This window comes from Chelonia mydas, chromosome 5, assembly GCF_015237465.2.
Source record: "Chelonia mydas isolate rCheMyd1 chromosome 5, rCheMyd1.pri.v2, whole genome shotgun sequence".
In the NCBI taxonomy this organism is placed as follows: domain Eukaryota; kingdom Metazoa; phylum Chordata; order Testudines; family Cheloniidae; genus Chelonia; species Chelonia mydas.
This window is the reverse complement of record NC_051245.2, coordinates 96778938-96795243: the sequence shown is the minus strand read 5'-3', so window position 1 is coordinate 96795243 and position 16306 is coordinate 96778938. Positions and strand designations below refer to the sequence as shown.

The window sequence follows — 16306 nt, the reverse complement described above, 5'->3', positions numbered from 1 at the left end:
CCGGCTGCGGTGTGGGAACGCGGGGGCCTTCCCCCCCAGGCGTGTGGGCGGAGATCGCTGGCCGGTGCGGCTTGTGCTGACCCCGGCTGCTCGGGCTGCTGCGGCCGGCCTAGTTCTGCGCACTAGCGGCTTCAGGAGACTAGAGTGGCCCTGTGTCGGCCGCCTTGTAAAACGGGCAGCGTGTGTGTCCCTGGTTGTACCTTCAGTGTTGGACAGCGCCTGGCCGGCATTCACAAACGGCTTGGGCTAGGTGCCGGGTACTGGCTAGCTCCCCACGCCTTTCGTGTTCCACACCTCCAGAAAAAAAACTGCTCTAGCTTTATGGCTGGGGACAGAATCCTTAAAAAGGTAAATGTAAGGACAGCGCTGTCGTCTTCCTCATTCTACCGACAGATAGGGAAACCACTGCTTTTGGAGGTGTGAACTGCCCTATGTATCACAATAGGTTAACACTGACACCTAAAGTATGGCAGTTTAAGCCTCAGCATGAAGTAGTCAGTTGCTTGATCCTTTAAAGAAGAAACATTTAGGTTATGTGTCTGCTGCACAGCCTGTCTCCCACTCATCTTTGGGTGCCAAAAGCCCCAGCAGCCAAATCTTTAGGCGAGGTCTACTTTACAGACCACTATCAGTATAACTGTTGCTTAGTGGTGTGGATTTTTCACACCCCTGAGTGATGAACTTATACTGATCTAACCCCCTATGTAGACAGTGCTGTGTTGACGGGAGGGCTTCTCTCACTGACATAGCTGCTGCCTCTCCAGGAGGTGGACAAACTACACCAACAGGAGAAGCTCTTCTGATGACATAGTAGTGTCTTCAGTGAAGTGCTACAGTGGCGCAGCTGTACCGCTATACATGAAGACAAGCTGTTACTTATATCCCTGAGCTCTTCTAAGTGCGGCTATGTGTTGTCAGTAAAATCTCTTTTGCATTTGGAAAATTGAAAATGAATGGACAATAGAAGATACTGAATTTAATGTAAAAATAAATGGCACAGGAGGTACAGTACTGACTGTACTAATTTTATTAATTATTTGTAGTGCATTAGCGCTTAGGAACTCCAGTAATAGATCATTACTTCACTATGCTAGGCACTCTTCAAACATATAACAAAACCATTGCCCCTACTCCAAAGAGCTCTTTAATATTAGTTTTAATTAAAATTCTCAGATTTTGTAACTATGTTAATTTATCATAGAAATTTCAGAATGGACTGGAAATTTCAGTCTACTGACAGTCAGGAACTATGCTGCAGATCTTAGATCTGGCTTGCTGTGATATCACACAGGCCGTTGGTGCAGGTTATGCCTTCTAAGATCTGCAACTACAGGAGACAGCCCTCTGCCTACATGAGTCAAATCTGCCAGACTTAGAAACAATCAACTGAACAAAAAGTGTTTAAATCAGCCTTGCAAAATTCAACTTGTCCATTTTCTCTAAAAGATTAACCTTTTTGGGGTAAAAATATTAAGGATGAAATCTTGGCTCCATTGATGTCAAGAGGGGCTATGCAGTTGATTCGGTGGAGCCAGGATTTTACCCTAAGCTTTTCATTCTCTGCAGTCATCGTGGTAAAGGATAGATATGTGCTGCAGCTGGTATATTTTCATTACACTGTTTTAAATGATATGGGATTAGGGTTTTTTTGGCATGTGTTGAGTTTTTCTAGAAAACAATATTTTGAAAAGACTTCAGTCTGCGGTATTGTTAGAAGTATTGGTTTATCATATTTAAAACAATGTCAGAATGGCGCTGAGGCAAATATGCTTGTTTTACATGAAATTGTGATTGATTTTTCTGGTTCATATCACTGTCTATTAGCCTAAAATGATGGTTTCTTTTAGAACATACGATAATTGTGAAGTGTCTCCAGGACCCCATTTGAACATGATAGTAGGAGCCAATGGAACAGGAAAGTCAAGCATTGTGTGTGCCATCTGTCTGGGATTGGCAGGAAAACCTTCTTTCATAGGGCGTGCAGACAAGGTGAGTGCAAATTTTTGAGATCTAGACATTTCATTTAATAATTTAGGGCCCAGTCCAGCAGGAATAACCATAATCCTGGTGCTTTGTAAACTCCAGGTGGATAATAACACCTCAGCAGGTCAATCTGCTGCAGAAACAAAATCTCTCTGAATTGTCCAGCTCTGCTGTAAATCTACAAAGAGATCTGCAGCTGTAATGTTGGTCTTCTGCTTATCAACCTAACTGAGCTCTTGTGTTCAGTCTGGAAGCACTTGATTCATGTTGGGACCTCTTAAAATTTTGCAGCTAACACAACCTAATTAGATAAATTGAAGCATGTAGGAATAGTGGTAATTCTTATATTTTCTAACTTTGTAGTGTTTCACTTTTAAATCTTTTTTCATCAGAACTTCCAAAATGCATGGAATCTGTGAAAGTCTGAGATGCTTATCTGTTGATAATTGATATCAAAGGGCTTTGTGTTAGAGAGCAAGTTAGATGATTTTGGGGCACATAATGCTTTTGGGTAAGAGCCTTATAGAGGGTTGCAATGTGTTATTGACAGCATTATTGGCAATGCGAACACTCCAGAATAAGAGTGCCTTGTTCCTGTTATCTTAATACATTTTAGATGTATGTTCAACTAAGCAGGAACAAATCACTCTTATGTTGACATTCTTACTCAGGAATAAGGGGTTAATTGGGAACAACGCCCAAGTGTAAAGAATCCTTAAATGTAGTTCTTTGGGTAGGCTCTGCACATCCTGTTCATATGTTGCAGTGACATTGCAGCCCTGATAGTGCTTGTTGGAGCATTTTACTGCTACAAGAAGGTTCCACCATCAGCGCTGCACTGTCAGCATATTCCATGAATATGTAGAGTCCGTCTTTAAAAACTCTGTTTACAGGTGAATAAAATTTCATTTTTTTTCTTTAATACACTACACTTTTATAAAAGAGAAGTGTGTTTATGGTATGTTGAAAGTGGACCTTTTGAATAGGCAGTAGGATTTTCTAATCTACTTATTTGTTGGTTTGACTTTTTTATATGTGTTTTTGCAAATTAAGAGGGTATATTTAAAGTTGGTTTCGTGACGATGGATTATACAGCTGTCAGGCTGAATCCCTGTAATTGTTCCAGACTTCTTAATGACTTTTTCCTCCCCATGCCCAACGGGTTCAATTTTTTGTAAAAATAGATGGGCTTTGGGCCAAATCAGTATACTCATCTTTTAATCACATTCATTTGTATTTTCTAGCAGTAGGCAATATGACTTTGTCTGAAATTCCTTCTTCTGTGTAACTTGATTCAAGGACCAGTCTAATATAGGGCATCAGTCTTGGAGCAGATCATGAAGGACAAAAAAGAGCCATACTCTCCCTTTCCCCTGTAGAAGAAATTGAAGCTTTAGGGAGGGAAGGAGAGAGGGAGAAGTTTTGTATAAAATTCTAATTTCCTCGTAACAGGATTTCTTTAGTTATTGCCCAGGCATAGTCTTTATTGTAACTACATGTGAGGGAACTGTATGCATGGCAGCATTGTAAATTGGTACTAGTTATTCGCATACCTATACATTAAATCTAAATTGTCTTATAAGTCTGATTTTTAAATATATTTTTAGTAGATACCTTTTGTGTTTAATAATCTACAATACTGGTTCCTGTAACTTTTGCTCTGCAGGTTGGTCTATATGTAAAGCGAGGGTGCTCTAAAGGCTTGGTTGAAATTGAACTGTAAGTACTAAAACCATTTTTGCTGACTTTATCTTGTCAGCGTTGTAGACGTTGTCAGCGTTGTCAGCGTTACAACAGATTTGTAAAAAGTTTTGTAGACAGCATCTATTGAGGTACTAGTGATTTGTGGTGTGTAAAGAGTATTGAAGCACAAGCTTACTATAATAAATTTTAAAGTGTAAGATAACTGGTTTGTAAGAAATGATCCATTAGCTAGCTAACAATTTGTCATTTTCTGCTGCAGCTTGCCTAATCTTTAAGGGAGGCTCCCGGCATGCAGAAAAAGAAAGAAAAATGGTATATAGAAAGCAAGTGTCTTGACTTAATCGTGTTAGATTTTGGTGTATTTAATGTTAAGTGACGCAAATACTGTTTTATGTAAACACTTATAACCATTAATATAACATGTAATTATATCCAAATTGTTCTATATTTAATAAAAAATAAAATTAAAACTCTTCAGGAACCTTTCTCCAACCTTGCATTGCAACATAACTTTGCATAGTACTTGTTGGGTTCTTGCCCCAAAGAACTTAGACTGCATCAAACAAACAGAAAAGACAATAGGCAGAAGAATAGGGAGGAAGGAGAGGCAGGGTAAAATAATAAAAGGTAGCATAACATTTCCTGCAGACTAAAAGGAACCAAACAGTTGGCCTCAAACCTGTATGGGGCGGTTGAACAAAGACTGACCCATTCCGAAGAGATTTCTTTGAAACCAAGCACAGGAGGGGATATTAGAAGCTGATTAACTAGTAAACATGTTGCTTGGGTAGGAAAGAGATGCCACGATGACAGCTGATTACCAGTGAGGAGGGGGAAGAAACTGAAGGAGGTTATCCTGGATCTTGAGGAAACAGTGAACCTTGGTAGAGAAGTTGGTTCTAGGACCAGGAGTAACTGACCTGCCAACATCTGCATGGCTTGGTGATGGGTGGGCATTTGGTTGCAGAGTTGGAGAAAGAAAGAAGAAATATGGAATGATTGCTTCCTCAGCGCAAGATGAGGTTCTGTTGTTGTCCTTTTTAAATCAAAGGAGAAAAACTGTAATATGGGAAGGCATGGCTAATGGGAAAGGGAATCTGTTTTTTTTTCTCCTGAGAATGGAAACAGTATAATAGTACAACCATCATCCTAATAAGATTCCATGAGTAACTGTAGGATAATATAAAAGGAAGATAGCAAGGACTGTAGTACCAGAAAGAAGGCGTGGGGTGGTGAAGGTGTGTGTTTTGTTTGTTAAAGATGGTGCAACAGTCTTTCACCTGGACAATATAATACCAGACAACACCTTAGGTGAATGGAAAATAATAGGAAAAGGTGGGACTTAAAAAATCTACTTCACCTCAAGTAGATCTTTTGAGATTTTCTTCTTTGTATGTCTTAGTTTCCTCTTCTGGTGTGTTTGAGGATTTACATATTGTAACATACAGTTTAAAGACAAGATATTGTGGTTTTATAATAGAGATGGGCATTCTGTGTTCTTGTGGAATGGAGTTAGCCAACCTTGTTCGAAGGATCAACCCCTTTAAGAACAGGGGGTATAGTATAAGTGGAACTGGAAGTTAATTATGTATGTGGTTTTCCCCATAGCATGGTAAAAATGCAAGGGGTGGGTGGGACTTGGTGAAGAGGGTCAGAGAGACCTTCTTGCTTGTGCACCAGGCTCAAGAAGGCAAGGTGTAGTTAGACTATTTGCCCAGAAACTCTAGAGCTTCAACATCTAACTCTGGCCATTCAGCATATGCAATAAAGATCTCTTTTCTACAATTTTGCCTCACATGTTGCTTATTGGAAACAAAATATGTAGTTCAGTCAAGTGATAGAATCAAGTAAGCAGGAAGACTGTGAGTAGCCAGTCTCTCACTGGTAAACTACTATGGAGCAACCTCTATCATCTTAATACTTCTTTCAGTCTCCTTCTGGGGAAATGCAGATCCCACAATTCCAAGTTTTAGAACAGGACTGGCTTTTCCTGGAACACAACTTCCCTCAAAGGAATCAGGCTACCCTGTTACACAGGCAAAGGAATGAATGATGGACACTTAGCTACAACATAGTTTAGGGATGCTTTCTTCTTAAAACCCAACAGGAGAGAAGAAATGAGTGCAGTTGCCAATGCAGGTGTAAACCCAAGTCTCTCCAAACACACATCAGAGAATGAGAATTTTGCTGTCATGCAGAGAATACTGTCTCAGAGAGAGGCCTATCACAATGTGGGTAGTACAGGAAGAGTGAGTTATCAAAATCCAGGAGGATATTCAAGGAATACATAGACAAGAGAAAGAAACTGAATATGATAGATCTCCAGCTTCTGATAATACAAAATATTGTAAACAGAGGCAGAAAGTGGTAAGGAAAGAACAAGGAATAATAGCACCATATCAAAACTAATCAAGGTAGATCCTAGTACAAGAAGGTAAAGAAAGGCAGAGGAAAGTGGTACAATCGGGACATGCATATATACAGTGAAAGTGGACTCAAGAAATTTTGTGGTTAGTCACAAAGTAGACTGCAAACACTGCATTACTGATGGGATAAATTAATAGATCTTCTTGGAAGAATAAACCTCACTTAGTTTATTCTCAGCATAGTTATGTTTGTTTGAACAAGGTATGTAGATGCTATATGTGATAAAAATAGCCTGTAAAATGGCTTAACTGTAATAAAATCTCAGGGACAGATAGTACTGCCCTTCCTAAAGCAAGTTTTTTACATAGACTTCTTTTACTGAGAAATCTCATATTACAAAAATTTGTGCTGAAAATGACAAGTTTAGGGTCTCAGTAACATCCTTCCTGTGAGAACAATTCAATCAAATGCAAAATTTGATGAGCAAATAGCCCTTGTATGATAATTGAAACCAACTCTGCCATCCAATACATTGAACTTTCACAAGTTAAAAAAGCTGAAGAGCTTTGAGTAGGCTATACTCCTCCATCAGGGTTTGAAGTCACTGGGAATTGTGCTGCAAAGTTACTTTTCATGCTTTTGAAAATACTACCCTAAATATGGTGCCTAAACATTTAGCAGCCTAACTTAACGTCCTGTTTTTGAAAAACTTGGCCAGTATATATTTATTTTTAATCACTTAACAATGAAACTATACTTATACGTTTTATTTTGAAGGTAAGATTTTTGTCACTAAGAAATAGTTTGTAATAAAAATGTTAACTTCTGCTGCAAACACTTGTTTACATGCTTTACTTGAAGTCATACATTATCTAAAAGCTTATGTCTACTTTAAGGTATGATGTGGAGCTGTCAAGTAGTGCTGTTACTATAGAAATGGGGTAAACAGTGACACCATCAACATGTTAAAATGACCACTGTGAAATATTTGTATTCTTTTCTGTTAGTTTAATGACTCTGTGTATTTCAGGACATAAAATTGGATTTCTTTGACTTCACAGCCTTACAACAACCATCTAAAGGGTAAAACAAAATCTAATAATAAATTTGTACAGCATGCTCCTGGCCTCAGATGCTAGAGTCAAGCCACATAAAGCATGGCTGAATTGCTTGCCAGCAAGCATTTGATCTTCATTGCAAGCTACATGTACATCAGAATCAACAAGGTCTAGCAATCGTGAGTCTCCTCAGAATTTCCCAATACATGCAATAAAGCGGTACAGGATGTGAAAACCACCCAGGTGAATCACATTGGTACCAAGTTCATTTGGGAAGGTCCATTTCACTTGCTGAGCAACAACATAGATAGTCTGAATCCATTTCTGAACAGCATGCTGTTGTCCTAGACCTGCTGACATTTCTTTACATTTCAGCATTGTAGTATAGACTGTGGCCATGGCAGCTGGTTTGGCATCCACAGTAGTATGTTAAGTCAACCACATCAATCATGTCTGCTGCTTGCCTATAAATGTGGCATATTTTGCTCTTTGGAGGTAGAGTTAGTGCATAGGTACCTGCCATGTGGTTGCTTTTCTTTGGTCCAAGCTTGTGGTTGAAACCAGTCCAAAATACAATCACCTGAACGTGAACAGTATCACCCATTGCAATATGCGGTGTTGTTGTAGCCATGTTTGTCCCAGGATATTAGAGAGACAAAGTAGGTGAGGTAATAACTTTTATTGGACCAACTTCTGTTGGTGAGAGAGACAAATTTTTGAGCTTACACAGAGATCTTCTTCAGGCCTCTGAAGATCAGTGCAACTCCAAGTGTCACTGCTAAATGCAAGATTTGAACAGATTGTTAAACATAAGTAGTTAATGCATATTTCAAGGGACCATTAGTTAGTTGGTTTAGTTTCCCAGACCTGAACAAGAGCTCTGTGTAAGCTCAAAAGTTTGTCTCACCAACAGAAGTTGCTCCAATAAAATATATTACCTCACCCACCTTGTGTCTCTAACAGTATCATTGTCATTTGGTATTGGTAGGACATCAGGAGGTGGTGGTCTTAAAAAACCCCAGGAGAGATATCAGCTAGTGTTCATTTGTAGGTAATGAGTTTTTCTCAAATACTTTTTCATGGGTAGTCTGTTCTGGAGGTGTTCTAGGTTTTTCAAATACTTTCTCTGGGCAATCAGAATTTCTTATGCAATATGAAGCAAGTGTCTTTTCTTTCCCATGGTTCACTGGTATTTCTTGTGATGCTGGACTGTCTGCAGACTGTTCTTAAAATACCACTCTAGCCATGGAGTAGAAGGCCTTGTTTCCATCAGTGGTCTGTACATTTTTGTTTATGGGTATATCCAGGGCTGGCTCTAAGTTTTTTTTGTTTTTTTTGTTTTTTTTGTTTTTTGCTGCCCCAAGCAAAAAATTTGCCGCCCCCCAGCTCCGAGAGCGCAACTGCCCAAGTGCGCAAAAAAAAAAAGTCACTGGAATGCCTCCCCTGGAATTGTGCCGCCCCCAGCACATGCTTGCTTTGCTGGTGCCTAGAGCTGGTCCTGGGTATATCTACACTGCAGTGAAACACTTGCAGCTGGCCTGGGTCAGCTGGCTTGGGCTCAGGTTGGAGGATTATACTGCAACTTTATGGATGCTTGGGCTGGAGCCCAGGCTCTGAGAGCCCAGACTCCAGCCCAAGCCCAAATGTCTACACTGCAATTTTGTAACACTGCAGCTTGAGCCCTGTGAGTCCAAATCAACTGACCGGGGCCAGCCAAGGGTGTTGTTTTGCAGTGTAGACATACCCTATATTATTTTCTCCTTAATGGATGAGAATTCCAGCAGCATCAAGTGGTACAACTCCATTTGGAATGAACACACCTCCTGGAGTTTTTCTACTTCAGTTTTTGGAGCACTAATGATGGACCACCTCAGCTCATCATGGCCTCTGCATCAATTGTGAAGCTGTAGTATGTCAATAAATTGGAAGACCCAAATTCATGGTGTGATAATTTTGGAACTGTTAAATATATGCACTCTGCAATTGAGAAGCAGCATCTTTGAATGTCTTCTGAAAGAAGATATTCATTGCTGGCTGAATTATATATCTCCATCAACCAAAGGACAAACTCCTGTACCAATTGGGGCACAAAAGTAGCTGACCTCGGTAAATGACAATCACCTGGCTTTGGATAATATTCTGAGGCTTTCATTTCAGCTATTTCAGACCAAAGGATTGAAGCACCATTATGCAAAATCACTTGTACGTTTGAAAGCAGTTCATCAGGCTTACTCACTAAAAGGACATCCCTAAAATCTTTGGAAGACTTGAGTTCCTGCTTCAGATTACTAGCAGCTTGAATAGTATTAGCTAATGTTACTGTGCTCCACAGAGCAATGGTAGACTTGCCTTGTCCATGCTGTGCATGGAATGAAATTGCAGAACCATAGTGTTTTTCTAATTTTCCCTGTCATTTGCTACTAGAATGGTTGCAGCTTCTACATCTGAAGGAAGCAGAGCTTAATATCTTTTTAGCAGCTTGGACAAGAGAAGAGCCTTCTGGTACATAAGATCATTGTCTGTCTCTTCAATCAGGTGATGAAATGCCATGTCGGAAGGTGAATATTGTTGCAGTGTAACTGGATGGTTTTGCTTTGATTCGTTTTACTCAAATAGGAAGAAAGGCATGTTGAGTGATAAACTGCATCGTTAGCAATTAAGTCTTCCACAGATATTCTGCACAACGTGTCGTCATCTCCTCCTTGAAATGCTGCCTCCATTAGATTTGTTGCTCTCTTGTCTGTCTTGTGTGTTTTCTCAAGCAAACAATGCAACAGGACCAATCGCTGCAGGACGTGCTTGCTGTGGTGGCAATAGAAGCAGGTGAACATGATGCTCTCTGATCAGATTCAGTCTTTTTTTCTTTCATTGGTTCAGTATAACTCTGACATGCCAAATTCAACTTGCTTGCATATTTCTGAAAGCAGCCCCTGTGACAGAGCATTCGTGGCACGTTATCCAAATTAGAAAACTCATCCGATAGCCACCACTACAGTTAATCTCTCCTGGATTCTGCTGCCAAAATCACGGAATTCTGTCCAGCACTGGTACCTCCTGACAGTTTTGCATTCTTTTGTTTTTCTTGACAAATAAGACATTTTTCAAAGTTTGTGAAGAGTCTTTTTCTCTTTGATGGAAGCTAAAAGGGGCTTATACTGCCATGTCTTCATATACTGTAACTTTCCTAGAGAGATAAAATTCCCAAAATATATTGTTAACATTAACATTACCACTACCACCATTTTTCATTTTGTACAAGTATAGACTTGTGCTAAATTAGATAGGAATTAGTGCTAAATGTTAGTATCAAAATTACCATTTTTATTTAGTGGTCACTTTGACTGAAGCCTTGTATGAAGTTGTGTATTGTCATCTGTAACAGTAATACTGACCTGTGTATAAGTGTCACTGAATTAAAAAGCTAGTTTATAGAATATTTCAAAGGCTAGTGGTACATGCAAAGGCAATTACAAATTAAAACCTCCCATCGGGCAGACTAGATGCTACATTGTATGTACTAAAACTTACAATGGAGAAGCATTAAATTAGAAATTCATGTAGGTTTGTATCTGCCCGCTATCTGGTACAAACTATGGACATGCAATCATCAGCGTGAGATTGATATGGTCAGCAAATTTTAATTGAAAGTATAGAAAATATTATTACTTGTGATATATATTTTGACAATTAAGAATATGCAATGTGAAAACATTTCATGTTATATTGCAGAATGTTGATTTTTGCTATATCTAAACAGCTTCATCGGGGGGCAGCTTCATCTGCCCATGCAAAACCAGTAAAAATCTCTGTACTCTTTTCTTTGGTATCTTTGATCAATAAACACCACATTAAGGTGTCACAATTGAACTAAAACTGTCGTCCTAGTCATGTTGCAGTGTTTCTGGAACTGTGCAAAAAAAATTAACATTTTTTCGTCATTCTGGGAACCACTGTTTCATCTAACCTGTAGACCTACAGCACTACTTGGCAGCTCCACATTATACCTCATCTAAACATATGTAAAATAAGCTTCCAAATGATATAGGTGTGTGTAGGGTGGGTGCATTTAACTCCAAAAAATATGGCCTTTTTTTGTAGAATTGCTACTTACCGATAAATCAATTATTTTAAAAAAAATCCAATTTATTTAAATCGGATTTTTTTATAATTTTCCTCAATCATTTTATCTAAATTAAAACTATCTTAAGATACATTATAGCTCAGAGATATCTCATCATGGAATAGGAATTATTAATTCTATAGTATGAGACAGTATATTCATGTAATGTTTAAAAAGTTTCGTAAATGAGTTCCAATAGTTCATGGATTAGGGACCCAATCTTATGGGGTTCCAGGGGATTCTGTGTAGATTATTTAGGTTAATCTTTCTATTTACCCAATGGGACTCAGTGCTCAGTCTAGAAGATACCATCAGAGATGCTTAGTTTTGCAGTTCTCAAACTGTGGATTTGTGTCTCCAGAGGTAACATGCTTGTTAACAGCAAAAATGTTTTTAAGTAAATAAATACTATATAGAGGTGAGAAATAACAGACCTCAACTCTATTATCCCTCTGCAAATTTGTGTATACAGAGTCAATCCCTTACCTCTCTCTAAAGTGCAGAGTTTCAAAAAGTTCAATGAATAGAAGATTGTTGAGGGTGGAATAGATCTGGACAAGGAGAAGAAATCTGAAGATAAATGTGAGACGCGAGGAACATACGCTTGTTTTGTTAAAATATTATATGTTTGCTGTTGAACTAAAAAATCCAGAATACTTAATGTTGTTGTTTTAGTTAAATATAACAATTTAAATGTCTGTCTGTTGGTGATCTCCTCCCAATGATTTCATAAATATCTGTTTCAATAACCAAACAATCATTCATTTTCTGATATAGTTGTAAAACTAATTTGAAAAGTTTTCAAAATAAATCGCTGTTTAAAAATGTATAGTGTATACCTTCTAAAAATGAAACCTACCTCTATCTGAGTTGTGAAGAACATGTATTAAGGTTATAACAACCAACAAGAATGCACTTTTATGTAGAAAACCATGATTAAATTGAGTCTTTCTGCCTAGTGATTTAAATCAAATCCACCCTGAGTAGAGTAAAGTGCTATTTTATGAATGAGGAGAGAAAGGGACAGGCTAATGGCATACCACAATTAGAGCACAAAGTGAAATGAGAGAGAGGATGAATAGGATCACTGGAGTCTGGAATAGTATCTTATGTAGATGATATCCAGTTTACTCTGTGAAAGTCATACATTTCTGTAATTTTTTTGATTTTAACAAAAGTGTAGGAAAACATCTAGCTAAGATCAAATGTAGAGAACCAGGCACTAGGTTAAATGGTGCAAACAGGGCTTGAGACATTTCAGACACCTACTATTCAGAGGATTATCCAATAGCCAATGGCTAATATAAAATATAGATATGGGGATGAACCAGCAAAGAACTAGTGAGAATCTGTTTCTTTCCCTCCTTCCCCTCTTCTGTAAATGGAGAGGGTGCTGTTCCCAGAAATTGATGGTGGAACTCCATCTTTCACATCTGTCTGTGGCTAGGAGTTTCTGATCAATTGGAATTCCCTCACTTTCTTCATGCTACATATATCTTCCTTCACCCAGAGCTTCTTGGCTGTTGTGAGGGCATAGTGGAGGGAGTGAAGACTAGCTCTTCAGTTTCTTTGAGTCCTCTCTTCCACCCTACCCTTATCCCAAATAGCTATTATGCTTGCTCCTAATGTTCCCAAGTAGCAGAGTGACCGTGATTCTTGACAATTTCTTACTCTCCTCCAGGGATCTTAATAGTAATTTCTGAATCATTAACAAATTCTGTTTAGCAAAGTTGTAAGCAGCAGCAGAATGGTAATGTTTGTGGACTTGTGAAGACAACTTTCTGTTAACTAGGGCAATGATCAGCTTTAATGGCTAGATCCTTCAAAATAACTTAAATTCTGCAGAAATGGGTTACTTAGACCACCTCTGTGGCCCAGGATAACTTTTTGCTTCATGGAGGGGAGAGGATTTTCAAAACATATAATGAAGGGGTAGTCTTGGACACGCATTGACTATACTGCCAAAGTCAAAGGATGCTTGCAAGCCATAAAGAGATCCCCTTAATGCTTTTCCAGGCTCAATTTTTTTAAACTTGTTTAGCTCCCATTTAGCACCTAAATGAAGTGGCTGACAGAGTTCTCAAATGCTCATCACCCATGGAGGAACATTTCTGAAAATTTGACAACACTCAGGGCTAAGCCTGTTAGGAAACCTGACCAATTCGTTTAGATGCCTAAATGGGAGTCTCACTCTTTTTGAAATCCTGATCCCAGTTGTGGGTGCTGAGCACATCTAAAAATCTAGCCCGAAATCTTTTGAATTTTCCACTCTCTCATAGAAAAGATCAACCTAATAAAGATACTACCTGTCTTACAAATTAACTATATTGCAGCATATAACCTTTCGTGAATCTCAGCATAGTATTTAAAGACGCTGTTTTGATAAGAAGCGGGACAGAGGACAGACCTTGCATGAGCCCTGTCAATACAGTGATCAAGATAAGATAGGATTTGGCTCCCAAATACAAAGCTATATCGTTGGAGGGTCAAAGTGAGACAGTCTGGGGCATTTGGTGCTGCAATGCGTCTCCAGGTCACGCTTTTCTCTGGGCAGTAGTAAGGCAGGTCAAAGGAGATAAATCATCTCCCAATCATACCTCACTTGAAGTATGGAGAGGGTCTTATGGTCTGTGGAGACCTTTAGTTGCAGAAGTCCAAATTTAATTCAGTACTTTGTTTAATTTATAGGGAAGTTTTCAGATGAAAGATTAGAGAGGAAGTGATCAAATATGGGACTACTTACTGATGGGACGCCTAATACCTTTTAGAATTTGAAATGTGTACCCCTCTGTTCCAGCTTGGGTGAATTTGACTCTAGGATCATAACTAAAATCAAGATCATGATGTATACAGTGGTGAAGTATTCTTGACCGTGACTAATGGAATATCATTAATGACATGGTAGGCATTTATAAGGAAAGGCATAGGGTTCACAAAAAGGGTATTCACATCCTTATCCCACTTACATCTTAGTGCTGCTTTCCATGCAGCCCTTCATGCTTGGAACCTCACCTTCTCTTTCAAGATCTGCTCCTTTTAAGTCCCTGCTTAAAATACAGTTTTTCCAAAAGGCCTTATAAGCCCAATTATCTCCTTTTAAAGAAGTGTTAACTGAATAGACACTAGAAAAATAAACTAAACCAAACTAATGGCAATTTCAAGACCACATGCTGACTTCACTGTTTATTTGCTTGCTGATACATCGCATCCCCCATGTTTTGCTAATTAGATGGTAAGCATTTCAGTACAGGGATTTTGTTTGCATATTTATTCGTAAGGTATCTGGTATACTGTATTTTTAGTGTTATAAACAGAAAATAAAGAAATACTTGTTAGTTTAGTGGTATAATATTTTTGTTTTCCTCAGGAATGAGTACAATACAAATGAAATATACGCATCTAAATCTGTACTGTGCGGTATAACAGACATTTCAGATATTTTAAACTATAGCTATGTGTGTTTTTTAAAAATTTATTTGCACAGTTACTTGAAAACTTGTTAAATGTTGCTACTGTTCACACTTGTAACAGTTTTTGAAACAGTTACATGGATACATTCACATGAGTACTATACTTACATGAATAATCTCATTGGCCTCAGTTGAGTGAAGATTTTTCAGGAACTAATGGGTCTACTCATATGAGCAAGGAGTATTTTCGTGAGTAATGGCTTGTATGATTAACTCGTCACCTTGGATCATTAGATAATATGCTGCAATTCCTATTACATTCCTGAATTAGGATATATCTAATATCCAGTAATTTTTAACACTTTAAACCAGTTATTCACTTGCTAGTGATTAGTCATTACCATCAGAAATTGTGGGGCTTTTTTATTTAAAGCAACAAGATGTGTTACCAGTGCGGTCTGTGTGTATATTTCCAAAGTTGCTAAAAGTGTAAACGCTTAACATCTTTTTTCTATTAATCAGGTTTAAGACTCCTGACAATCTCATTATCACACGTGAGATTCATGTAGCAAACAATGCATCTGTGTGGTTTGTCAATAAAAAGCCCTCAACCCTGAAAATAGTAGAGGAGCAAATTGCAGCCTTAAATATCCAAGTGGCCAATCTGTGCCAGTTTCTTCCTCAGGTAGGAGAGACAATAACAGATAAAAATTGAGTACTGCTTTTTTTTTGGTGGGGGAGAGGGAGGGAGGGAGGGAGAAGGGGATTGTGACTTTTAAAATTTGGCCTTTTAGTAGGGCGACTAGAGGTAGCTCTTTGGAAGGCCAAAAAGGGTTTTAAAAAAAACAACAACCCAATTTTAACCATTTTTGTTTGTGCGGGTGTGTATGGCATGCATAATGTTTTAAGGCTAGCTAATTTTGTCAAATTAGGTAATCTTCCATAAAAAAGGAAGCATGTATTGGAGATGGCATGTCCAATGGATAGGGATCAAGTTTAGGAGGCTGGAGGCCTGCACTAGGCTTGTTATGTGATCTTGGGCAAATTACTTTTTTCCCCTGTACCTTATTGAATTGGGGATCATGGTATTTGCTGTAGTTTGGAAAGTGCCGTGCGTCTATGGATGAAAAATAATCAAAACTATTAAGTATCTTTAAATATAGAAGATACATTCTCCGAACAAAGCCAAGAGGAACCTGGGTATGCTTTGGAAAAGAAAAGTAGCAGAGAGCTCCATCATGTAGGTAGTTGGCTTCCTAGTATGTCTGAACTTGAGAACAGACACATTTAATTAGACACTCTCTAGACTAGGGGTAAAAGGTGTCGTTTTAAAACATGCTGGCCGACATATTTTAATCAGGTGGTGGTTAAACTACGTTTATTAATGAGGTCGCTAATTTTTTTTTTTTAAATCAGTTTTTCACTACTCGACCTTAGCGGGAAAATGACGTTAAAACAAATTCTGGGAATGTAGCAGAGTGAAATTTTGAGCACTTAGGTTTTCCAGGGTGTTTTTGTTTTTGTTTGGAGAAATGTTCAGTGATCACCAGAAAGCCATGGACAATATTTGATAGCAATTAGATTTTTCAGCCAGGAGAACTATGACCTATATCATATGCTAACTACTTGTCAGGATACTGTGGGCATTTTGAGGGATTTTGGAT

General features: G+C 38.4%; 1 protein-coding gene across 4 annotated transcripts in view; it reads left to right on the top strand.

The window, feature by feature from the left end:
- SMC5 (structural maintenance of chromosomes 5) overlaps positions 1-16306 on the top strand; it is a 75788-nt gene that overhangs the window by 753 nt on the left and 58729 nt on the right. For 3 of the 4 annotated variants that reach the window (XM_037901845.2, XM_037901844.2, XM_037901846.2), the window contains exons 2-4: positions 1848-1989; positions 3650-3702; positions 15165-15327. In XM_037901845.2, the coding sequence (XP_037757773.1) occupies positions 1848-1989; positions 3650-3702; positions 15165-15327 (358 nt within the window). Of the gene's footprint in view, positions 1-1847; positions 1990-3649; positions 3703-15164; positions 15328-16306 lie in introns of those variants that run through there. The other variant, XM_037901848.2, reaches the window with a different exon arrangement.